Consider the following 24,907-nt stretch of genomic DNA (forward strand, 5'->3'; position numbering starts at 1 on the left):
GTTTTAAAAGATGTAAGAATTACACATAAAATGTTTATTTTGTTAAAGGCAAAAATGGACGAGCTGCAACTCTTCAGAGGTGATACAGTGCTTCTTAAAGGAAAGAAACGAAGGGAGACTGTGTGCATTGTGCTTTCTGATGACACTTGTTCAGATGAGAAGGTGCGCATGAACAGAGTTGTACGGAACAACCTAAGAGTGAGGCTGGGAGATGTCATCAGGTAAGTTTTTAGTTTATTATATTGTTATGATAAAGTTTTTACATTTTAAAGTATGGAAGTACAGAATAATAATTGTTCCTTTATTTTTCAACTTTACTTAATAGCATTCAGCCATGTCCTGATGTTAAATATGGAAAGCGTATCCACGTACTTCCCATTGATGATACGGTTGAGGGAATTACGGGTAACCTCTTTGAAGTTTTTCTTAAACCTTATTTCTTGGAAGCCTACAGACCAATAAGAAAAGGTAAAGTTGAGTCATTCCCTCCTTTTGCTATTTTCATTTTTGTGGGTGCTGTTTGCCTTGTGTGTTCAGTTTCATATGTACTGAGTATCAAACATTTAATGCTGGGATTTCAATATACAGTAGCTTAGCATGATTTAAATATCAGTTGTGCATAGTAAGGAATACAGTAAGTTCCCTACATACGAACCTTCAAATTGGGAACTTTCAAAGATGCAAATGTGATGTCCAATAAATAAAGATATAAATAAGTGAAAAATTCAAAATTGTACTGTAACTTAAAATTTCTAGGCAGTGTAAGTTACAGTGTGTGTCTGTCGCTAAGCAGAGGGCAAAACCCACGCTTTTACTGCTTTTATTCTCAATCACGTGGTGTATCTCTGTTTACGATGAGTTAACATGGTTTGTTTTAAGCTCAAGATCTCTGGAATTAAACATAAAACAAAAAACAAGTGGTGATATACAGTGCATCCGGAAGTATTCACAGCGTATCACTTTTTCCACATTTTGTTGTGTTACAGCCTTATTCCAAAATGGATTAAATTAATTTTTTTCCTCAGAATTCCACACATAACACCCCATAATGACAACGTGAAAAAAGTTTACTTGAGGTTTTTGCAAATTTATTAAAAATAAAAAAACTGAGAAATCACATGTCCATAAGTATTCACAGCCTTTGCTCAATACTTTGTCAATGCACCTTTGGCAGCAAATACAGCCTCAAGTCTTTTTGAATATGATGCCACAAGCTTGGCACACCTATCCTTGGCCAGTTTCGCCCATTCCTCTTTGCAGCACCTCTCAAGCTCCATCAGGTTGGATGGGAAGCGTCTGTGCACAGCCATTTTAAGATCTCTCCAGAGATGTTCAATCGGATTCAAGTCTGGGCTCTGGCTGGGCCACTCAAGGACATTCACAGAGTTGTCTTGAAGCCACTTCTTTGATATCTTGGCTGTGTGCTTAGGGTCGTTGTCCTGCTGAAAGATAAACCGTCGCCCCAGTCTGAGGTCAAGAGCGGTCTGGAGCAGGTTTTTATCCAGGATGTCTCTGTACATTGCTGCAGTCATCTTTCCCATTATCCTGGCTAGTCTCCCAGTTCCGGACACTGAAAACCATCCCCACAACATGATGCTGCTACCACCATGCTTCACTGTAGGGATGGTATTGGCCTGGTGATGAGCGGTGCCTGGTTTCCTCCAAATGTGACGCCTGGCATTCACACCAGAGAGTTCAATCTTTGTCTCATCAGACCAGAGAATTTTGTTTCTCATGGTCTGAGAGTCTTTCAGGTGCCTTTTGGCAAACTCCAGGCGGGCTGCCATGTGCCTTTTATTAAGGAGTGGCTTCCATCTGGCCACTCTACAATACAGGCCTGATTGGTGGATTGCTGCAGAAATGGTTTTCCTTCTGGAAGGTTCTCCTCTCTCCACAGAGGACGTCTGGAGCTTTGACAGAGTGACCATCGGGTTCTTGGTCACCTCCCTGACTAAGGCCCTTCTCCCCCGATCGCTCAGTTTAGATGGCCGGCCAACTCTAGCAAGAGTCCTGGTGGTTTCAAACTTCTTCCACTTATGGATGATGGAGACCACTGTGCTCATTGGGACCTTCAAAGCAGCAGAAATATTTCTGTAACATTCCCCAGATTTGTGCCTTGAGACAATCCTGTCTCGGAGGTCTACAGACAATTCCTTTGACTTCATGCTTGGTTTGTGCTCTGACATGAACTGTCAACTGTGGGACCTTATATAGACAGGTGTGTGCCTTTCCAAATCATGTTCAATCAACTGAATTTACCACAGGTGGACTCCAATTAAGCTGCAGAAACATCTCAAGGATGATCAGGGGAAACAGGATGCACCTGAGCTCAATTTTGAGCTTCATGGCAAAGGCTGTGAATACTTGTCATTTGTCAGTTTTTTTATTTTTAATAAATTTGCAAAAACCTCAAGTAAACTTTTTTCACTATTTCATTATGGGGTATTTTGTGTAGAATTGTGAAAACAAATGAATTTAATCCATTTTGAAATAAGGCTGTAACATAACAAAATGTGTAAAAAGTGATGCGCTATGAATACTTTCCGGATGCACTGTACTGCTAAGAAGTGCAAGTTGATAACGATGGAAACAAAAGTGAAAATAATTGAGAGAGTTGAGCGAGGAGAGAAGGTGGTCGTCGTCGCTCGTTTGTATAACATGAGCCTTTCAACTATCGGCACAATTCTAAAGAACGATGACAAGATTATGGAATATATTTTTGCTGTGTATGCCAGCTCACTAGCCGTAAGCAAGTTTTCCAAGATCAGCTGACTGAAAACATGAAAACAAAACAAAAAAAAAAGAACTTAGTTGTTTTTAAAATGCATTCAAAATCAATACAAAAATACTACACATAAATATGTGGGTCACAGACCTAAACAAATGAGAAGGTGAGTCCAGATTTCTTTTTAAAGTTGTCATCTCAGTTATCACAAACAGGAGCTGTCTCTTCAGCACTCTTGGAAACCCCAGCATGCACGCAGTGATGCTGTCGTCCTCTTGTAGTTGCTCCCTTCTCAGATTAAAAGAGTAGATAGACTTCATAGGCAAGTGAGTAAACAGCAAGTGAACACACGGCCAAGTCGGAGGCTGGTTTTAAATGTTCCACGCATTACGCAGCAAGCTTACGAACTTGCAGTTGCACCTTGGTGATCCATGCCTGCATTAACAGAGTTTCAGCATACAACGCAGTTGGGAGGTTATAGGGGGTCTCAAATTTCACAGTAAAATATTAACTTTTAAAAACTATTAGTGCAAATAACATTTGATAAAAGTTGAGGACAGAGAGGTATGCTAGGTATGCAAATGTAGGCTCGTTCACTAGCAGTAATAGTCTACTGTACCTGAGACCAGCTGATGGTGAAAATAATGGGAATAAAAAATAACTTATTAAAATGCATTAGAAATCTAAAACAAAATGCTAGCTGTAAATGTACAGTACATGTTTTCTATAGGACTTGAAGATTGGGTGTTGTATTTTGTTCATTTGGTGCCTTGGCTAACTTTACTGAACTTACAAACGCACTCTTGGAATGCAGATATAGGGGACTTGCTGTACTCGAGTTGTCGAGAAAGCCTAAAGTGTAAAACTATGAAGGTCTTATTATAGGGAAGTGAGAAAATTACAAATGGGAGAATACCTCCTGCTTCATAGGACTTGTCTATACACAATACTGTATATCCCATTATGATTATGAGCAGTGGCTGATTCCTTTGAAGTGCTTTACTACAATCGAAGCCTGTACTCTGAGGCGGAGTGTACTAAAATAATTGAATTTATGATTTGTTATCTTCAAGTTACTTGTCAATAAGATACAGATTAAGTCAACTGAATACATTTACCACGCGGATGCATTATTTTAACTTGAACTTGAGTTTTTCCCCTCGACCCATGTTGCATGCTTTTCTCATCCACTTGATCTGAAGAAATTTTTTCCAATCTATGGAACTCTTAGTTCAGTCAAAGGAGGTGCTTAAATGACCAGTCTCAATTTATTATCCTCTCCTTCCTTCACTTTTCTTCTGTAATTTGGCTGTTTTCATATTCTTTACAATGTTTTTCCCACTTTCTTCTGCACACAGTCGTGCTATCCCACCATAATCTAACAAACTTTATTTACAAACAGATCTGTTATTCTGTGGTTATTCTGTTTTATGTTTGATTTAAGATGCAAAAAATACAGAACAATGTGAGATTTAATGTTGCTTATGACATATATCATGAATTTTACTTTTCAACAGTCATCAAACATCCTTGTTAAAGGTATCTGCAAGGGTGATATCACTGACCCTTTATGCCAGTTTCTAACCTACTTAATCCAGACCAGGGTTTGGGGGATTGCTTCAGCCTACCCCAGCTATCTTAAGGCACAAGGCAGAACAAAAACTGGACAGGGCAGCAGTCCATTGCAGTGCAGTTAATTACTGTAAACAGAAGAGAAAAAGTAATATTTATGATGCTGATCAAACTTCATTTGCTATCCCGTCAAGTTTAAAACTGTCAAGTCACTTTTTTGGGATACTTTATTACTGAATGAAAAATAGTTTCCTTGCATATTTGACTTAATCTGAGATCGATAACCAATTATTTGAGATTTCCCAGTAGGTAATTTTGCCTTTGTCAAGTGATCTGTTTCTGTAATGACAATCGGGAATGCTGGGCCAAATGTGCAAGTACCTTTGCTATTGGAAAAGAGTGAAGGACGTTCCAACTGTTAGGCTCGCATGGCTTTCGGCATCAACTAAAACTTGGCTGCTGCCTCATCAGAGAGAGAAGCAATGTATTACAGAAGTACAGTAAAACCTCGATAATCCATCACTTGATTAATCATCAGTACTCTGCAAGCTTTGTATATTGGAACAACTTTCTCTTCTGCTTGCGCATAGTGTTCTTACCCAGTACCACAGTGTTGGTTACGTACCTTCATTTTTGATAGTGTTTTGTAACTTTTCTCTTTTGTTATAATCTACCTTATATTGTTATTGGACGTTAAATGTGTGCATGTGGTGTTGGAATTGTCACAAAAATTGAAATTATTGAAACGTTTACAAAATGGTGAAAGTGTTTCAAGTATTGCTTCAATTTACGGAGTAGGAAGAACAGTGAATGATATCAAGAGTGATGTCGGCAAAATTGAAAAATGGAAACAACTGACAATAATGTTTTTCTGCATTAATGTTAACGTTCTGTATTGTAATTTTCTTCTTCAAAATTGTGATGCATTGTGCCCGAGTAGAAAGGGCAGAATGAATGCTGCAAGTGATGGAACTGGGCAAAGGGCTTCTGTAAGGGGCAGACATGCCTCTCGGGAGATGAGTGACAAGAGAAGTTAGGAGAAAAAGGAAGGTGCAGCGGAAGGAAGGTTGGAGTAGAGAGTCAGGAGAAAATAAGCAGGAGTGTTTGCCTTTATAGAGGAAAAAAGAATGTAAGTGGCAGGAGATAAACTGATTGGTAGGGAAAGCTTTCTTTTATTGTTTTGGAGGGGTGTTCTGTAACCCAGACAATGGAGTACAAGACAGGGCAGTGTTGTGTTTTTTTTGAATGAAGACTCCCAGTAACACAAACCTATGAGATGTACTTGCTTGTTACACTGGTTGTTACAATATTACATCAATTAATGAATTTTATTAAAACTATATTTTCATTTTGTTTTGTAAATACGATTATTTACTAAACTAATCAATTGTCTATCATTTTTAAGGTAGCTTTTTCTGTTAGCCGTCTTTTCTCTTACTGTCACAGCCTTGGTCTCGACCCCTGACAATAAGAAGTTGGGATAAGATAGGTGATGGAAGGAAGGAAGTCATCAGCGACTTGGCAATGACAGGCATTTCATGCACAAATGACTTTGTTTTTTTAAGGTGTTTACTAGTAAAGGTGTCGCCTAATGTTATTGGAGAACACTGGAAATTGAGAACTTTTAATAGTAGCATGTTATATCACCTGTGCTTTTTGCTAAAACCATTTTGTTTTTACAGGAGACATCTTTTTAGTAAGAGGAGGAATGCGAGCAGTGGAATTCAAAGTTGTTGAAACTGACCCAAGTCCCTACTGTATAGTGGCTCCAGACACAGTTATTCACTGTGAAGGAGAACCGATTAAACGCGAGGTAATTCTTGATGACACAATGTATGCTCTAGCTTATACTTAAAGTAATTGTGCTTTTTTTTTTTTTTATTTAGTTTTTTAAATAACCGTAAACATTTTCATTATCTGTATTAGTTTTACTTTTTTATCAGTAATACAAACATTAGCCTGCAATGTGAAATTTAGTAAAAGTATATTATTGAATATACTTTTAGTAATTTGGTTATTGTTGCATGAAACGAAGGGTTATCCTGTATCCTGAAAAAATATAAAGCAAAATACAAAACCCTGCCATTTGTGTATTTAGTTTTTTCCTTTTTACCCTCTTAAATTATTTTACATTTTAAATACTTTGATTATGAATTTGTTGTGTAAGAACTCACCTGGTGTGTATATTTTAAGGTTAGGTTCTTGAATAAAATATTTGTACAGAATCAAAATTCTCTGTGCAAAAATGTATTTTCCTTGGCTGAATGTAGACTGCAATGAACCCACTTTTGCACTCTCTGAATGCTCAACAGTTTACTGTGGTGTTTTTTTTTTTTTTAATGCGAGCAAAAAATGTTAAGCAACCAGATGGAAAAATTGCAGATTAGAATAAAATGGCCATCCATCAGGCATCTTCACATGCCGCTGTGACAAAAACTGATGGTTGTTAAAGGTTGCTGGGTGTTGGATAGTGGTGCCTTTACACTGTCATAATGTGACACTTTGTCCAATCATTTCTGTATGCATTATGGCACATGTAGCACGTAGAATTTTTGAAAGTGTTACAGCTCAGCACAAGGATTGGTTCCATATTGAAACCTTATTTCACTTTGGGATTTTCAATAACTTGACACTACACCTGTTGCTCTCTACTTTCATGTGTGGTATAGGAATGAGTTAAGCATGCATTTAACAGGTACATTTTTCATTCCTTTTAGGATGAAGAAGAATCTTTGAATGAAGTTGGTTATGATGACATTGGTGGTGTCAGAAAACAGCTGGCTCAGATTAAAGAGATGGTCGAACTTCCTCTGAGGCACCCTGCACTCTTTAAAGCTATTGGTGTCAAGGTTAGTTGTTCCCATAAAAATGTTTGCTTTATAAAGAATTAAAGCATTTGAATCTTTGGTTTGATAATGGGTTAATTTTTCCAGCCCCCACGTGGTATACTCTTGTATGGACCTCCTGGTACTGGCAAAACTCTAATTGCTCGAGCTGTTGCAAATGAAACTGGAGCGTTCTTCTTCTTGATTAATGGTATGTTTTCTAATTTTTTGTTATACTGTCATAGTTTCATGCAGTGCAGATATTTTGCTGGAAATTCTCTTCCAGCAATTTAATTTCTGTGCTTGGTTTTGTGTACCTTATGAAAAATCGTCCGACATGTCATTTAGCATCTATATAAGACAAAACATCACATTACCATATTTTTTCTGATACATAGATTTACTGTACTTAAGCATCATTTGGTACTGTAGAAACAAATGTAAACATTGCTCTTCATGTACTTTAGAACTATATAACTGTTTTCTTTTCCTTACAGCTTCCATGTACAAAACACAAGTGTCCTTCATTACTTTATATGTGGGGAATTTTAATTGCGAGTACATGAGAAATGGTAAATTCCTGTGAGTCATCATACACACTAATACTATTCTGTGCCTGTGTATTTAGGCCCTGAAATTATGAGCAAGTTGGCAGGAGAATCCGAAAGCAACTTGAGAAAAGCATTTGAAGAGGCAGAAAAGAATGCTCCAGCCATCATATTTATTGATGAGCTTGATGCCATAGCACCTAAAAGAGAGAAGGTCAGTCATTATATTAATGTTTGCATACGTAGGCCACCTAACTTGTCTCTTTAATTTTAATAATAAAGTTTGGATTAACTAAGGAAGTGGACACAAGAATATTAAAGCAATGCCTGAGAGAATAAACCATCAAGGTTTTATTTTTTAAATACTAAAAAATGTATAGGTATAGATAGAGAGAGAATTAGATAGATATAAAAAATAAACATAGAGATGTGTATCTTTTAAATTCATATGTACATTACTATAATACAACTATAATTTTATTTCTTACATTTGTAATGTTGACATGTGACAGCTTATTCAATGTCCCTACTTTATTTTTTTTGCCTGTTTATTCGTGAGGTAAAGTGAGTCGTGTTTTCCTTGCAGACTCACGGAGAGGTTGAAAGACGTATTGTATCTCAACTCCTGACTTTAATGGATGGTCTTAAACAGAGAGCACATGTAATTGTTATGGCGGCTACCAACCGGCCAAATAGCATTGATCCAGCTTTAAGAAGATTTGGTAACATTTTTTTCTTGGTTTTGCAAAGCTGTCAGTTGAAAATAGAAAATATTTGTTTTCCAAGTGTTGCATGCTTAATATTTTTTTTGCTTTTGCACAGGTCGTTTTGATAGAGAGGTGGATATTGGCATTCCTGATGCCACAGGTAGATTGGAAATTCTTCAGATTCATACTAAGAACATGAAGCTGGCAGATGATGTTGACCTTGAGCAGGCAAGGGCATTTTGAATGGTACCTCCATTGTTGCTGTTTCATTCAGGTTTTCCAAATTTCTGCTCTTCACTTGGCTACTTTTCAGTTGTCCTCTGTTGCACTTGGCTCCTGTACTAATTGAATATGCATACTGTTTAACTTTTGAAGTTAATTGGCATGTACCGAAAAATGTTTTACTTTCAGCATCATGACTGCAAAACCAAATAAAATAATACTGTGTTGTTTTTCAGGTAGCAAATGAGACTCATGGCCATGTGGGTGCTGATTTAGCTGCACTGTGTTCTGAAGCTGCTTTACAAGCCATTCGAAAAAAGATGGATCTTATTGATCTTGAAGATGAAACAATTGATGCAGAGGTCATGAACTCATTGGCAGTCACAATGGATGACTTCAGGGTAAGATTCTGCTGTGGGTTATCCATAGCGTTATGGTTCAAGAGAAGTATTATTAATCTAGTCCCCACTGAACATAAAGAAAAATTTTACTTGTTTGTATTCTTTTACTTTAAATCCTAAAACACAAAAGTTCAATCAAAAATGTACCACATGTTTGTAAATTTTGACGGTTAGATGTAAACATTACAGTTTTTGACAATAATGCAATGTGTCAGACTTGGAAAAAGAACAGTGTTGACGAAAAATCCCTCTGCTGCAGCACTACTTAAGATGACACAACTGGAATATGGACTTGAGATGCTGGGTATTACAAACGGCAGTTTCTACCTCTTGGTTTAATGGACAGCTGCCAGTTGAGATGCTATTTTGTATGTGTGCACAGGCAGCTGGTTATGTGCAGATGACAAAGTCTACAGTATAGTTCTGTTTTGCACTTTTTGTGACACATACTTGTGTGTCAAAACTAGTTTGTTTTGTAATAAAGCAGTTGGTAAATGAAAATTTTAAGATGCAATTTAATTTATAAAAAAAAAAAAAATTAGGGGTTTTATGTTGCTTACTTACCTACCTGCAGAATTGTCATAAGTTGAGAGTGTCATAATTTCACCATATGTAAACATTGCTAAAATGTTTATTGTTGGGACTGAATGTAAGAGACTAGCGATTTTTATTTTAGAAGTCTATGTGGGAAATTACTATTTTAACTGAAAGTAGTCATGCCACATGTCCAAGAAAAAGGGTGGCTTTGAAATCTAAAATCTTAAACTATTTTATCATTTAAGTAGATAATAGTATCAACGATTTTAATAGAGAAATTTTATACGGTTGTTCAAATTTCATCTGTTCTTAACAGTACTCCATGCTTGTTATCTGTATTAATATTGACTGGTATTCTGAACAGGTTTAATACTGTCAGTCCATAGAGTACAGATGACCTATAATCTAGCTGTTCTGAACTGCAGTCTAGTTTTTGCCATGTAGTATTTTAATTTATATTTTCTCTGTCATTAAATTTTGACTACCCAAAAGTTCATATTTTTATCTGTAATTCACTTATTTTAAGGGCTTACCTTGAAAGCAGCATAAGTAACATCAGTTTGAACAAAACATTAAAGTTCATAGAGTAAGGTGTGATTTAAATTGATTGTGATTTCATATATGTAATAATGGCTTTGTCTTATAGTGGGCTCTGAGTCAGAGTAATCCTTCGGCTCTTCGAGAAACAGTAGTTGAGGTACCAAATATCACCTGGGAAGATATTGGTGGACTTGAAGATGTGAAACGAGAATTGCAGGAGCTTGTACAGGTAAGACTGGGAAGAACAGCATCAGTTTAACATGATTTGAAAATGTTTTAAGTAAATGTGTAATTCCTTTCTGTTCTAGTATCCAGTGGAGCACCCAGATAAGTTCTTGAAATTTGGTATGACACCTTCAAAAGGAGTACTTTTTTATGGACCACCAGGCTGTGGTAAAACACTTTTGGCAAAAGCAATTGCCAATGAATGCCAAGCAAACTTCATCTCAATCAAGGGGCCAGAATTGCTCACAATGTGGTTTGGTGAGTCTGAAGCCAATGTGAGAGAGATCTTTGACAAGGTAAGCTTAACAAGTAATTAAAACTTTGGAATGTGTATGTGTATTTTTTTCCAATTTAGAACCAATGGTATTTATGTATATATTGACAAATGTAACAAAAAGCTCAGTGTTTCTTCTCTCTCCACCATGGCCTGTTTCTTTAGAAGTGTGCCATTTTAGTTTTTCAAATATTTAATCAAGATGCAAGTACTGATTTCTATTCACTTTTCTGATATGTGTGATAGTTTACAAGTAATGTTTTACTGGAGAATGGAGGAAATGAAACGTTTAATTTAAAGGCTAATCACAATGCAATCATCAGGTTAGACTTCCTTCTTTTGTAAACTTTGTGCTTCCAGCGTAAAGGGTTAGTGTATAAAATTTTGCGGAACTAAATTAAGAGATTTCTCTATTGCATTGCATCTGATGAATTGAGAGTCCTATGGTCACCTGAAGTAGGTCTGTGGCTGTCCCAAGTACTGTTACTCAAAAAAAAGTTTGACTGATAACCTTCATGCATACTATAGAATGCTAAATCTGGGTTTACCTAACTAATATCAATTTACATTTTTCTAGTCAATCTGGTAAAATGTGGTTATGTAAAAAAAAAACAATTTTTTTTTTTTTCTAGGCCCGTCAGGCAGCCCCGTGTGTCTTGTTCTTTGATGAGCTTGATTCTATTGCAAAGGCTCGTGGTGGTAATGTTGGTGATGGTGGTGGAGCAGCTGATAGAGTGATCAACCAGATCTTGACAGAAATGGATGGAATGTCCACAAAGAAGAATGTTTTTATTATTGGTGCAACTAACAGACCAGATATCATTGATCCTGCTATTCTGAGACCTGGACGTCTGGACCAGCTCATTTACATTCCCTTGCCTGATGAGAAATCCCGCATTGCCATTCTTAAGGCCAACCTTCGGAAGTCCCCTGTTTCCAAGGCAAGTTATCTGGCACTTCTGTTTATTTCAAATGACATTTACACTGAACACTTGTGTCCTTTTTGAGGAATTAAATTTTTATATCTTCAGGTTAACAAATATAGCCACTTTTTCAGGTGGGGGTGTATTTGGACTTGTGCTTTTGCTACTTTTGAATTATCTCTGGTGAATCTGAATTTGTGATTTTTATAGGGGACTACAGTTATGTTTTAGATATACTGTATGATTAATGCAGTGATAGGCAGCTTGGGAAGTAGAGAGTCCTCTAGAGCACTCTTAGTAGGTACCAGTGTGGTGGTGTTTTTATTTATTTATTTATTTTTTTCTTAACTTCGCTCAGTTGGTATTATTTCTAGTTGATTATAGTAAAGTGTATGAGGCATCTGTACCATTATTCTGTGTGTATGTGGTTTTAACTATTTACAATAAAGTGAAGAAGATCATGAATTTCAATTTAAGAGCATTTTGTGGTGGAAAGTGCCAATAAATTCTCTGATGGTAAAGTAATGAAACCGTGTAGGGATACTCCACCCAAAAATGCATTTTTTTTTTTTTTTTTTTTTAAATAAATATAAATATATGATACTTACTCCCTTGTAGTTTATAATCTAGTGTTCTCATGAAGAACTGAGATACCACTTCTGGAAAGTCAGAGCAATGCACACAGGGGAAGCCCATTCACAAAGGACCTAGCTTTTGATTCTAGGCTGGGCTCTTAGCCAGGTCCGGTTTATTTTTCCAGAAGTATATATTTAACAATATTTTAGCAAAAAAGGCTTTGACTAGATGAATTGACCTGTGGATGATGTGACACAAATAGTTTTTTCTTTTCATGGACGATTTATAGTTCAGAAAAGAAAATGTACAATTGATGTGTTAAATTTAAAATTTGTTTTAGAAAAAAAAATTTTACATTTGTTTTAGAAAAAAATCATACAATAGCATCAAGTTCATGATTTGTTTGTCTTGGAAGTTTTAAACACTTTAAAGCACAAGCCTTTCCATCAGAAATGTCTAAAATTATAAACAAGCGCACATTCAGTCGGTTGTCTCCAGACATTTGACTGGTACTCTATATTGATATTGTCCTACACATGCTGAAAAATGGTGACAAAAGTAATTTGATGTGTTTTATTCATATGCAGTAATATAGTTTGATGTTTTTCCTGTCAGTAAGTAATTTTATTAATAGATTGTGAACAGTCTGTGTTTGCTGTTTCAGAAAAAATATTTGCTGAATGCAGATACTTTATTCTTTCCGATTTAGGATGTTGACCTCGATTTCCTGGCAAAGATGACCAATGGCTTTTCAGGAGCTGATTTGACAGAGATCTGCCAACGAGCCTGTAAGCTGGCAATTAGAGAGTCAATTGAAAATGAAATTCGGAGGGAGCGTGAAAGGCAGACAAACCCTTCAGCCATGGTAAAGTGATTTGTGGTATTTGTTTGTCTGTTTTATGTGTTTTTTGCATATAATCTGAATTTGTTCATTCACCCTCAAGACTTTTACCTTTTCGTATGGAAAAAGTTTATAATGTAAAACTGCTTTTTAAAGGTGAGCAATAGCAATAAACATATACAGAGACGGCAACAGTCTTTCTCCCTATATCCTTAATTTGGTAAATAAACATACAAAAGGTGTGTGGGTTTTTTTTTTTTGGGTTCAGCTTATTTCCCAAATTAAGATAATATAAATTTTCATGGTTTGTTTTATTTTGCATTATTTTTAATTTACATCTTTAAAGTCTAAAATGCAGGGAGATTTTCCTCTTTTTAGAAATACATGCTGTTGATTTGACAGTAATACAGCAGAAAGTTTTCTAGGACTAAAGAGGTTATAACCAAAAAGTAACAGTAACAGAGAGTCAATAAACCATATAAATGCACAGGATTGATTTGTGATAGATTTGTATACATGTGGTGAAAAAATTCATTATGCTTCAAAAACTCCATTCTCCATTAATTCACAATTTCACTTGTAGGAGGTAGAAGAGGATGACCCTGTCCCAGAAATTCGCAAAGACCACTTTGAAGAAGCTATGCGCTTTGCTCGTCGTTCTGTCAGTGATAATGACATCCGCAAATATGAGATGTTTGCACAGACGCTGCAGCAGAGTCGTGGTTTCGGTAGCTTCAGGTGAGATTTTTGTGTTCTGAATTTACTTCCAAGTATGCAAAGGGTTCTCTTGAGCCATTTAAAAGAGTGTGCACTCTGCTTTTGACTAGATGTGCTTGTTTGAAATTTACAAAAAAAATACTGCCTGAAGTAGTTAAAGGGGTGTAGTGAGCCATTTTTGTTATATTTTTCATCTGAGCCATTTTGCTTTTCACCATTTATAAATAAAATACTCAATGATTGTTGTTTGACACTTCTTACATACTGAAGTATAAAGGTGCGGGGCCTTTTCAAATTATCACTTGTTCTCTTTTGTGTTCCCATATACTGATGAGCCAAAACATTGTGACCACTCCTATATGATGTGACAAGGTTATATTAGACAGTAAGCCAACACTAGGTACTTGTGGGCAATTTGTTAAATGCAGAGGGTATAGGCAGTTGTAAAGGGCCTGTGTGATTTCATTAAGGCCATATTGTTAGGCTGAGGTGACTGGCTTAGAGCATTTCCAGAACAGCAAGGCTTGTAGTTAACCATGGCGAGTACTAACGGACCGTGGTCTGAGGAGGAAAAGCAATGAGGCACCACTGATAAGGGCGTTGGGTGGCCAAGACATCAAAATGAGAGGCCAGTGAGGGCTGTCCCCGTCTGGAACAAAGCATCAGAAAGGGCTACTGTTGCACAAATCCAAGATAATTTTGATGTTCAACACCCAATGCATCAAACCCTGCTGCAGGCCAGTCAGAGTGCCCATGATTAAGCCCTATCCATTGTTGCAAGGCTCTACAATGGACACGGGGTGTCCGAACTGGAACTTGGATCAGTGGAAGAACATCACCTGGTCTGATGAAGCAAAGGAAAACAAAATTCATGTGAACAGCCAGGTGTTGTACATTGTTTACCTATGGAATACATGGCACCAGGATGCACCAAGCTGGTAGAGGGAGTGTGACACTTGGGCAAATGTTCAAGCTGGGAAACGTGGAGTCTGGGCATTCATATGGGTCTTCATTGAGTTCATACCAACTATCTAAACATGGTTGTAGTCCAGATACACTCCTTCATGTAAATCATATTCCCACATTAAAGTGGCATCTTTCAGCAGAACAATGTGCTGTTCCACACTGCACCAGTTGCTTGGGAATGGTTTGAAGAACTTGAGGTGTTTGAGGTTGCTGCTCTGGCTAACAAGTTTGCTAGATCTTGGTGCAACTGAACATCTGTGGGATGTATCCAGCAAGCGATGGCTCTGTTTCACAACGTTCAGGAGCTCCAGGATCTGCTGCTAATGTCCCGGTGCCCAGACGCCTTCAGAGATCCTGTAGAATCCAGGCCTCGGCAGCTTTGCGCTCTGTTGGTGGACTTTTGAGGAGCAACAACATATTGCGCTCGTGGTCCTGATGCTTTGATTCATCATTATACCTTTTGACTTTAAGTGAATGCTTATTTATATTTGAAGCCATGAAACTTCACTCAACGGCGTAGTATCAGATAATTAGTTATTGTAAAATCAATCGGTCAAATCTTAATCCTTTTAGTTTTAATGCTGTTTTAAAAAGGCCACCGCAAGCTTACAGATTTACTGTTGACAATGCTTTTCTTGTTCCTGGTTCTTTGACATCTGAAATTTTTGAAGATTAGGCAAGTTGTGTGTAGTCCTGTTTCATTCCTTTGTCCAGTTGCAACGTCCCAAATCTTGATGATATTGTAGTGATAATATTGACCAGAAAACACTAGCCATAAAAATGTAAAAATAAGTAGGTTCAGATTATGTAGCATCAACTTTTTACTTTTTCTTTTTTCAGGTTTCCCTCTAGCAATCAGGGTGGTGCAGGACCAAGCCAGGGTTCAGCAGGTGGGAGTGGTGGCAACGTATTCAGCAATGATGACAATGATGATGACCTTTATGGTTAACTTTCAAAAGATGGACCAAATTTCTCTATCCAGATGGGCCACGTTTTGAATCTCCCAACATTAAAACTCCTTGAATTTTAGGACTCCGCTTCTTACTGTGTTTTTTTTTTTTCTTCCCATTTTTTAAATACCCCCTTTTTTCACCCATCTCAGTTCAGAATAAGCATGTAGCTATTTGTATTCTGTGCTCTTGTCATGAGAGCAATTATTAAAGAATCACATGATCTTTTATCAATATAAAGGGGTGTTAAAGTTGCCCATAGAAAATCTTCATTCTACAGACTGTCTTTAATTCACAAACTTACTACACTGTCGGCCACTCTAGGAATGGGCACAATGCTGATATCTAAGAAGAAAAATTGAGGGGGGGGGGAAAGCCTAATGACTCTTCTTTTTTTTTTATTATAGTAGCATAATGTATTACAAGTTTGAAAGAAAAGAAAAAGTTGTTAAATAAAATCTTAAGAATTGAATCATTATGTTAATGGGTGATAGTGTTTGTAAAAAGCATGTTCTCCTGTGGCTGCTGGCTTCTGCACCATTTTTAATTTGATAAGGCAAGTAATGAATACGGGACTAAAAATCTAGCCAGCAGTCCGCTTCCTATGTGTGAAATTAATAAGGAGTCAGAAGTGAGTGGACTATAGTAAATCATTAAAAATTCAAAAACATGTAAATCGTATCATGAAAATAAATGCAAATATTATATAAGTTTACATTTGAAATGTATTTGTATAAACCACAATAAAGGTGAAAGTGTTGCATATGGTATATGCAGTTCTAAAAGAATTAGTTAGGCACTAGGTAATAAGAAATCAAGTGTTTCAATACAAACAGAAATTTGTACATGTAGTTTTTCATACAACTGGTATTCTTATACTTTTTTTTTTGTTGCTTTTTATTACTACAGTAGCGCCATCAAAGGCGGAGAGACGCAGCGTTAGAACAGTTTTGACGAGAACAGGCCATTCAGCCCAACCAGCTGAACAATCCTTTCCACCTAATTTCTCAAACTGCAGTCCAGTTATGAAGGCCCCCAAACTCCACCTCTCTCCCATACTTGGTAATTTTATTCCATGTATCTGTGGTTCTCTGTGTGAAGAAACTTTTTAATGTTAGTGTAAATAATCAAGTTTCCATCAGTGTCACTATATTTTGGTTGAAGAATGTACGTTAAAGTAACAGCCTGGATCCACTGTACCGATTCCTTCCTAATTTTAAAAATGTAGCTATGTCCTCTCTTAATCTCAGTTTGTTTAAACAAAAAGGCTCTGCTGCATTGTTCTTTTGTCTTCATACTTCACACTCATGGCATTTGTGCCCAAAGAATTTTGTTTTTTTGCTAATCCATATTTTAGAAGCTTTCTGTGGTTTATCATTGGAGTAACATTTTAACCTAAAGCAATTCTATATGACCAATCCTGTTCGTGTTAAACAGTTGTGACCTGTATGGGGCGAGTCACAGTCCCAAACGCCAACATAGGGGATTAAAAAAAGGCTTTAATAACAAAACCTAAATAAATAAGTGGTACAGAGGAACAGCAAAGGACAACAAAAGACAAAGTAGTCTTGCCGTTTTAGTTTTGTCCCTGGCGATAAGAGATCCCTGCTTAGTATGTTACATGTTTGCCCTGCTCACCTTCCAGTACTTTTCTGTCCTTCGTCCCTCTAAACAAATGAACTTTTGCCTCCCAACCTTAAGCTTTGTGAGCAACTACTCCATCAGTCTCGGTTTGTGTATTGGGTAGAAATCCTCCAGATACTTGCATGTTAGCTTTACTACAGTGTTGTACAGGTGAGGGTCACATTGATTTGATTTCCCCAAGTATGCCTGTAAGGCATTAGCACCTTACCACTCCCCCCACTAGCAGTCTGGGGAACCAGCTATTGGGAATCTATTATGACCTGTGGGGTCTTGAATAACCTGCTGCAATAGTTAGTCATTTGATGGTCAATAGGGGTACTGCTACCCAGATTAATGTCACACAGTAAATTTCAAGTAAAGTGATAACCTCAACATGTTAGTGTTGCCAATTGTGAACTACTTGTGAAAAGCACAACTAATGTATGTACTCAGGCAGCATCTGAGTCTCAGTTACTGGCCCATTTGAGTACTGTTGCAAGGGACTGAAAAGAGACATGGGAGTTCTGCAAATAAAGGGAGCAGCCATTCACTTTTTGGTGGCCTCTCATGAGCTCAAGACATCAGACAGCTGCAGGAAGAGTTGCTCCATTTTTATTTTTGTCCGTTTCTGCAGTATCTCTGTGCAGCTAATGTTTATACCTCATCTTCTCTTAGTAAAGTGGTAGCACTTCAGTAGGGCTCAAGCATTTTGTTCAAATGGAATCGGCCAGTCGACCCATGATCATAGATTAAAAAGAAAAACTGGCCAATTGTACTAAATGGTTGTCTGATCAGTGCATGTGTATTGGTTACCAGACATGTGTCACTGTTAGGCATCGGGTCATCCACAGTAAGAGAATTCATAGTTTTGCAGACATTATTTTTAACAAGTGTTTCCCATACCCCCCCAGACGTTCCCCATTCCCCTCCCGTAACGTCAAGTTACTTTATAATAGTGATAGCAGATAAATCTGCTCAGGGTGGCTCCCTCACGCTCATCCAGATTTTGGATTACAGACCAACCATTCTTAGCCAATGTAATTAAGAGACCAATTTGTTACTGTGACCAGTTCTGTCTCCGGTCAGGCATTTGGTCAGTGTGTTGCCCCCACTTGTCATGTGCAGGACTGTCTCACCACCCCTGTTGTAGGTTATAACCAAGCAGATGTACAGTGCCCTCCATATTGTTTGGGACAAAGGCACATTGGTCCTTGATTTACCCCTCTGCTCCACAGTTTAAAATTTCAAACCAAAAAATGAAGATGTGATTAAAGTGTACATTTGCAGAATTTAAGGGTATTTGCATACGTTTTGGTCATACCATGTAAAAAAATGACTATTTTTTTATTAAATCTATTCTCCAAGGGGGGCACACCACCTGTCCCTGCTATTATTGTTGGTGGTGATTCTCCAGCCATTATGGAGGGGCACTGCAGTAGGTGTTAGAAACACAACCATTTATTCAAACAAGCGTAGCCTTTCACACTAAAGTCAATGTGCACGTTTTCGTGTATACATACAGTGCTTGCTTATAAAAAGGAGTACAGTTTTGAAACCTCAAACCCCAACTACTTATGCTTGCAAATGGCAGGAATCCATACTGGCACTTGAATTGCTCATCTGCACACCTCCATTTCATTGTTACTCTAAAGTGCTTCCTGATGTCTCCCTTTCTGCTGACACCCCGCCGCTGGTCTCGGCATGCGCCCATCCTTCAATGACTGCCATCCCCTTCTGCCCAGTCCTGCGGGAATCGGTGGTGTTGCATATTAGTTTCCCTGGTTGCTGTCTTTTTGTTGAGGAGGTCTGCCACTGATCTGGAAGAAACAAGGCCAGAAAACGAAATGCCTCTCTCAAATCCCTCTTGATGCCTCTGTATTGCTGTGACTCTTGGGCGATTAGTGCTCTTCACCAGATGTAGTTCAGGGCAGATGGATGAAGCTCAAACAAGTTATTAGTCTGAATGTGCTTATTTACCATCACACCCCTGCTTCAATGATCCTGGCAGTCTCTCATGCTCTCTCAATCATAACGCTGCCTCTCTAAATCCATTTGATGCCACACACATTCACCGTGCCACTACCAGAGCATGATAACACTTGGCAACAACCTCCTCTCAACTATTTTATGGTCTTGTTCAACATAGTTAATACCAAATGTCGTCACACAAGCATGTTATGTGTAAAGCTTATTGAATTCCCTGATCACATAGTGATTGAACCTCAATGTTGCCCCCATCCCCATCCTTCAGGCTCCTTGTACAGGGTGAGCCAAAAAGTACCACCACAATTTAAATATTTATTCTACAAAAACACTACAAGATAAAATAAATTCCATTATGACACAAGAAAGGATATACAAAATACAGTGAAAAATCTATTTTAAAAATGATGTCTTCAAGGTGGTGGCCATCATTAGTGATACACTTCAAGACTATTTTTGAACGCTCGCATGACTTGTTCGTCCATTTCAAGGGCAATATTGGCAATTTTGTGGCGAATAGCATCCTTGTGGGCCTTCAAGGTTTTGAGGTTGATTTGTGTGTACATTCGACTTGAGTTAGCCCCACAAGAAGAAAACGCATGGAGCGAGATGAGGTGAACGTGAAGGCCGCCCCACATTGCCACACAGGGAGATCGGCTTCCCCAGAAACATCTCCCGCAAAACTTGCATGGATCTCTGCGGTGTATGAGCTTGTTGCTCCATCGTGTTGAAACCAGGCATCCATCACATCCATTTCTTCCAGTTCGGGCTGCACAAAAGTTCTCCAGCATTTCAGTGTAACGTTCTGAAGTGATGGTGACCGTTACTCTTCAAAAAAAAGTAAGGGCCTACAATGGCAAATTCTGCAATGGTGAACAAAACTGTAACGCACTTGCTGTGCAGGGGTCTCTGATGAAGTTCACAAGGGTTGGTTTTAGCCCATTAGCAAATATTTGGTTAATTTATGCAACCACTTGTCACTGCACATGACAGAGGCATCTCGATGAACGATTTGCATAATGTTCACTCACAACTCTCTACGGCTCTCTCAGTGAGTTCCTGCACTACCATCATTTTGTATGGATGGAATTTAAGGTCCTTGTGCAAAATCAAAGATGTGTCGGAAATGCCCAAAACAGACGCAGGTTTGCGCTCTTAACGTCTATGAGACTACAAAATTGATGACCTTACAGCTTAGATGTTTTCAGGCGTTCAGCCTGGAGATTTTCTGTTCAATGTTGTAACCATCTGTCTAAATTTAGCCACCCACTAAATAATTGTTTTCTGATTTGGGACGTTGCCATTAGGAGGAATGCTGAAGTGCTTTCAGAAGGCACGTTGCATAGTCATGATGGATTGTTGTTTTTGAAGAACGCTTCGACAACAAAAGCATGGTGCCAACTGAAAACTACAAAGGATCGCCTATCAAAGGACCCCCCCACTCGGCTGCCTCTGCCTTGCGCACTGACCTTGAGAAATGCGGTGCTTTATTTGGGCTCCGCCTGTATGACTTGGGTTGACACTGAGGGTTGCCCATTGACCGTTCCCACTTCACCTAGAGTTTGCCTTCTAAAATGGGTGAAATTGACCTGATTGCAGTGGATTATTTTTAGAAGCTTCTAAAAGGATTGCAAATGGCCTTATCCGAGTGGTTTATTTTTAGAGAGTTGCTTTTATGCCTTTGCCGATTTCCAAGCATGCATAATTTATTTTTGTATTAGCAGCAGTAAGGATCCGCTGGAATGTACAGTGGAGACGCATGAAACTGCTTGAGCTCTCCTTGGTTGTTGTAATGGCTAATCCCACGTCAGGCCAGGGATTCACGTGTGCCTATCAAACTTTAAGAAGTTCTTGAGGGTTTATTCTGACGAGACTCCTGAAGCAGTCAATTTAACTGCAGATGTGTGGTTTTGTCACTTTTGACTTGTGTGACTTGTTGTTTCCATGAATACGTCAACAGTGCAACACGATCCGCTGATGTTTCAGCCGCCATCCATTGACTCTAGAAACTAGCCTGGCACCTTTTGGACAAACGTGGAAAAACAGACTTTAGAAATAGTAAAAAATACAGTAAATCCTCACTTGGCTGCAGATTCTGTACCTGCACGTTCAAGGATGGGGGGGTCATGAGGTCGCTGGAAAGGGGTGTGTGGCGCAGCAGATATCTCTGCAAAAGGACGAAGGTCCAAGTCTTGAGTCCTGGTGCTTCCTGTCTTGATGTATGGACGAGACATGGACGCTATCCAGTGACCTGAGATGAAGACTGGACTCCTTTGGTACTGTGTCTCTTCAAAGAATCCTTGGGTACCGTTGGTTTGACTTTGTGTCGAATGAGGCACATTACCTGCCTTGTGAGGGAGCCATGTGGCACGATTCCCCAAGGGTGATCCGGCTCACAGGACCCTTACTGTTGGGGACCCGAGTGGCTGGACCAGGCCAACGGGTCGCCCGCGTAACACCTGGCTGCGGCAGATAGATGGGCATTTATGGAGGGTGGGTCTGGACTGCCTGTCTGCCTGGGGAGTTGCCAACTGGAATCCCGAGCTGTTTTGTCGTGTGGTGGGTGTGGCGATGCGCTGTACCTGGGCAGGCTGCCCAACTTGACCTGACCTACTCATACCTTTTCACACACAAGTGACCTGTACTCCAAGTTTATCTGCTCGTCTTGTTCTGGCAGCTTCTGTTGTGTTAACAGGTCTCCACATTCTGATAATATTCCACGTCTTCTCAGTATTCATACACTATTTTTTCCACATGCATTTTAAAAATGGCAGCAAGGCGTAGTGCTATTGGAAGTGTTTTGCCAAGCGCTTCTAAGCACAAACATCTAGTGTTGAGCTTAAGTTGGTCACATTACGCAACATTTTGTTGTGGAGTACGTCAGATTTGCTGATGGCAGTCGCTGCTCTTGTTGCTACGTGTCAGATTACTTAACTGAAAATTGAAGCCCATGCCACATTTGCTGACATTATGGTGTCTTGTCTATAAAAGCCCCCTCCCTTTTTCTGACAGCCAGTGGCGTGCTGCCTGAGGCTGGCGCTGAATGAAAATACGAGCTGTGGTGTGCTCACCTGCAGTTTTGATTCCATTTGACTACATCAGACGCAAGACAGCAGAGATTTGAGCTTTGTGAGGTTCAAGACATGCGTGTCCCTTAGTTCTCTTTGCTGCATTCTATGCATTGTACTTCCGGCTAAATACTTGTTGGTTTTCACACATAGAGCCCAACAATGAAACCTGCTTGATTATTAGCCTAATTTCTTAAACTTATGGGCCACAGAGCCCCAAAGGGTCACATCTGATTTGTGAAGTATCTCACAATGGGTTGCCAGTAATAAGATGGTGGACGGGACAGTCGTGGCCAGTGCTGTAGTAGTTTACTGAGGAGCTGTGCTTCAAATTGTGATGCACTGTCTCTGTGCTCAGCTGGCAACTGCCAGTGTGTTTTGATGGTGATCTTCACAGAACAGTAAGAGATCGGTGATGGTTCTTCTAATCACACGTGGCCTGTCATGCAGACTGTGAACCCTAAATGCGCCAAAGTCAGATTTCACATTTGATTTCTCCGATCCAACAAAGTTTGGACATCCTTGTGATTGCCCTACCACCTCCACCTATCTCTTGTTCTGTGTGTACCTTCACCGTCTTTCCTCTGTACTTGTGTGTGTGAACGGCTCTTCAACACTCCCTCCATAGAGTGTGTTCTTGTAAAAGTCTGCATCTCCAACTTGGTTACTGTTTTCGAGTGCTCCTTCTCACCTCCCGTCTGGTTCTTCTTGCCGTCTTTGAAGGTGACGCTCTCACTGTGCCTCATACGCCTTCACTCCTCCGTGTGCGTCTCACACTTCCTCTTTCGTTCACATTAAACAAGTCAAACTGACCAATCGGATCACTCAAGAGGGCCTGGACACGCAGACCTTAGTGTTTTATTATATAGTAGATAAATGCTAAGGTCTGCCTGTCTGTCACACGATTACTCCTTTACTCTTGGTCTCGATCGAAAGCTTATGACCAGATGCATACTGGTATTGATGTGAGGGAGCAGCAACCTCACCAAACTGACCTGTACTTGGGCGTTTCTTAAAGTGATACAAGTGACGTGGTGGAAAGATAATGAAGACTAATGGCATTCATGTTGAGATGCTGAATGTCAAGTGTGGGATATACAAGAACGTGAAAGACGAGTAATGCATGGTCGGGGGAGAGGGGTCTGTGTGCGGCTGCAGTGGATTGAATCTTGATGAAAAGCTTATGGCCTGATCACTCTTAATTTCCCACGACGAGGTGCGTACATGTTCCGAATTCTTATTCAAGTACCAAACAACTCCAGAATAGGAGAAAGTAATCAGAAGAGTGGCAACATCTGTTGAATGGCAAGTGCATTATAGAAGCTGCCTGCTTCAGATGGAGTGCTTGAGCTGCAGGCACAGAAAGCTTATAGGACCAGGATACAGAATACAAGAACAACAGGAAAATAAAGATAACAAATGAGCACTACAAGCCCAATTTTGGAAAGTCACACCATGCTTGCATAGTGAAAACAAAACACTGTCTTGCCAAAACAGAAAGGTTTAGCTCCCTCTTTACCCGAGGACCGTGTGTTTCCTAGTTAGACAATTAAAGCTGTAGACAGTACAGAAGATGAGATTCAGCTTTGTCATTGTACAGGTACAGTTATCACATACGCCCTGGGGTCAGAGCACAGGGTCAGCCATTGTACAGCGGGCTCCCCAGGAGAAATTACGGGTTAAGGGCCTTCGCTCAAAGTGCCTAATAGATTAGGATCCCTTCAGGCAGTAACGGGATTTGAACTGGCAACGTCCCAGATAGCAGTCCAGAGCCACTGCTGTACTCTTAGGTTTAGAAACCTGGGGTTATGGAACAGACTGTGCCCTCCAAAATGTTTGGGACAAAGACGAATTGATCCTTGATTTACCTCTCTGCCTCACAGTTTAAAATTAGAAATCAGTAGAATTCATACGTGATAAAATGCACATTACTGGCTCTCATTTAAGGGGATTTGCATATGTTTTGGTCACATCATACAGAAATGACAACACTTTTGTGTTGTTGAGTTGTTACACACCTTAGAATTCATTGGGCCACTGCCATCAGGGGTTCCATCATACATGCCCAAGCCACAACACCCCCAGCACCGCCATGTTCAACGGATGAGGTGGTCTGCTTTGGATCTCGGGCAGTTCCTTTTCATCTCCACACTTCACTCTGATGAGGTTCATCATTGTCTCGTCGTTTGTCCACAAGACCTTTTACCCTAATTCTGCAGGCTCTTTCAAGTCCTTTTTCTCAAAATGGTAATCTGGCCGTCCTGTCTTTGTGGGTAACTAGTGGGTTACGTCTTGCAATGTGGCCTCTGTGTTTCTGTTCCTGAAGTCTTCTGCTGATAGTCGTCTCTGACACACACACACACACCGGCCCCCTGAGGACTGTTTCTGATCTGTCACACAGGCGTTTGGAGCTCTGTCTTACCATAATGAGGATCCTCCTGTCGTCAGCAGTGGAGGTCTTCCTTGGCCTACTAGTACCTTTGTGACTAATGAGTCCACCAGTGTGTTCTTTCTTCTTCATGATATTCCAGACAGTTGGTTTTGGTCATCCTAAGGTTTTACTGATGTCTCCAAGTGTTTTATTCTTGTTTCTCAGCCTCATGATGGCTTCTTTGACTTTCATTGGCACAGCTCTTCTCCTCGTGTTGAATAATGGCAACCACAGACTCCAAAGGGTAGAACAA

General features: G+C 39.3%; 1 protein-coding gene across 1 annotated transcript in view; it reads left to right on the forward strand.

Annotated features, from left to right (window-relative positions):
• Nucleotides 1–16,259, forward strand: part of LOC120532389 (valosin containing protein) — a 32,974-nt gene extending 16,715 nt beyond the window's left edge. Inside the window, exons 3-17 of the mRNA XM_039758336.1 lie at nt 49–221; nt 326–468; nt 5,980–6,110; nt 7,015–7,146; nt 7,231–7,333; nt 7,751–7,884; nt 8,257–8,392; nt 8,493–8,605; nt 8,836–9,000; nt 10,184–10,306; nt 10,386–10,598; nt 11,209–11,517; nt 12,785–12,940; nt 13,500–13,654; nt 15,440–16,259. Of these exons, the coding sequence (XP_039614270.1) occupies nt 49–221; nt 326–468; nt 5,980–6,110; nt 7,015–7,146; nt 7,231–7,333; nt 7,751–7,884; nt 8,257–8,392; nt 8,493–8,605; nt 8,836–9,000; nt 10,184–10,306; nt 10,386–10,598; nt 11,209–11,517; nt 12,785–12,940; nt 13,500–13,654; nt 15,440–15,548 (2,295 nt within the window). The 3' untranslated portion in view covers nt 15,549–16,259. The remainder of the gene's footprint in view (nt 1–48; nt 222–325; nt 469–5,979; nt 6,111–7,014; nt 7,147–7,230; nt 7,334–7,750; nt 7,885–8,256; nt 8,393–8,492; nt 8,606–8,835; nt 9,001–10,183; nt 10,307–10,385; nt 10,599–11,208; nt 11,518–12,784; nt 12,941–13,499; nt 13,655–15,439) is intronic.
• Nucleotides 16,260–24,907: the final 8,648 nt, after the last annotated feature.

The sequence above is a fragment of the Polypterus senegalus genome, chromosome 7 (assembly GCF_016835505.1).
Source record: "Polypterus senegalus isolate Bchr_013 chromosome 7, ASM1683550v1, whole genome shotgun sequence".
NCBI lineage: Eukaryota > Metazoa > Chordata > Cladistia > Polypteriformes > Polypteridae > Polypterus > Polypterus senegalus.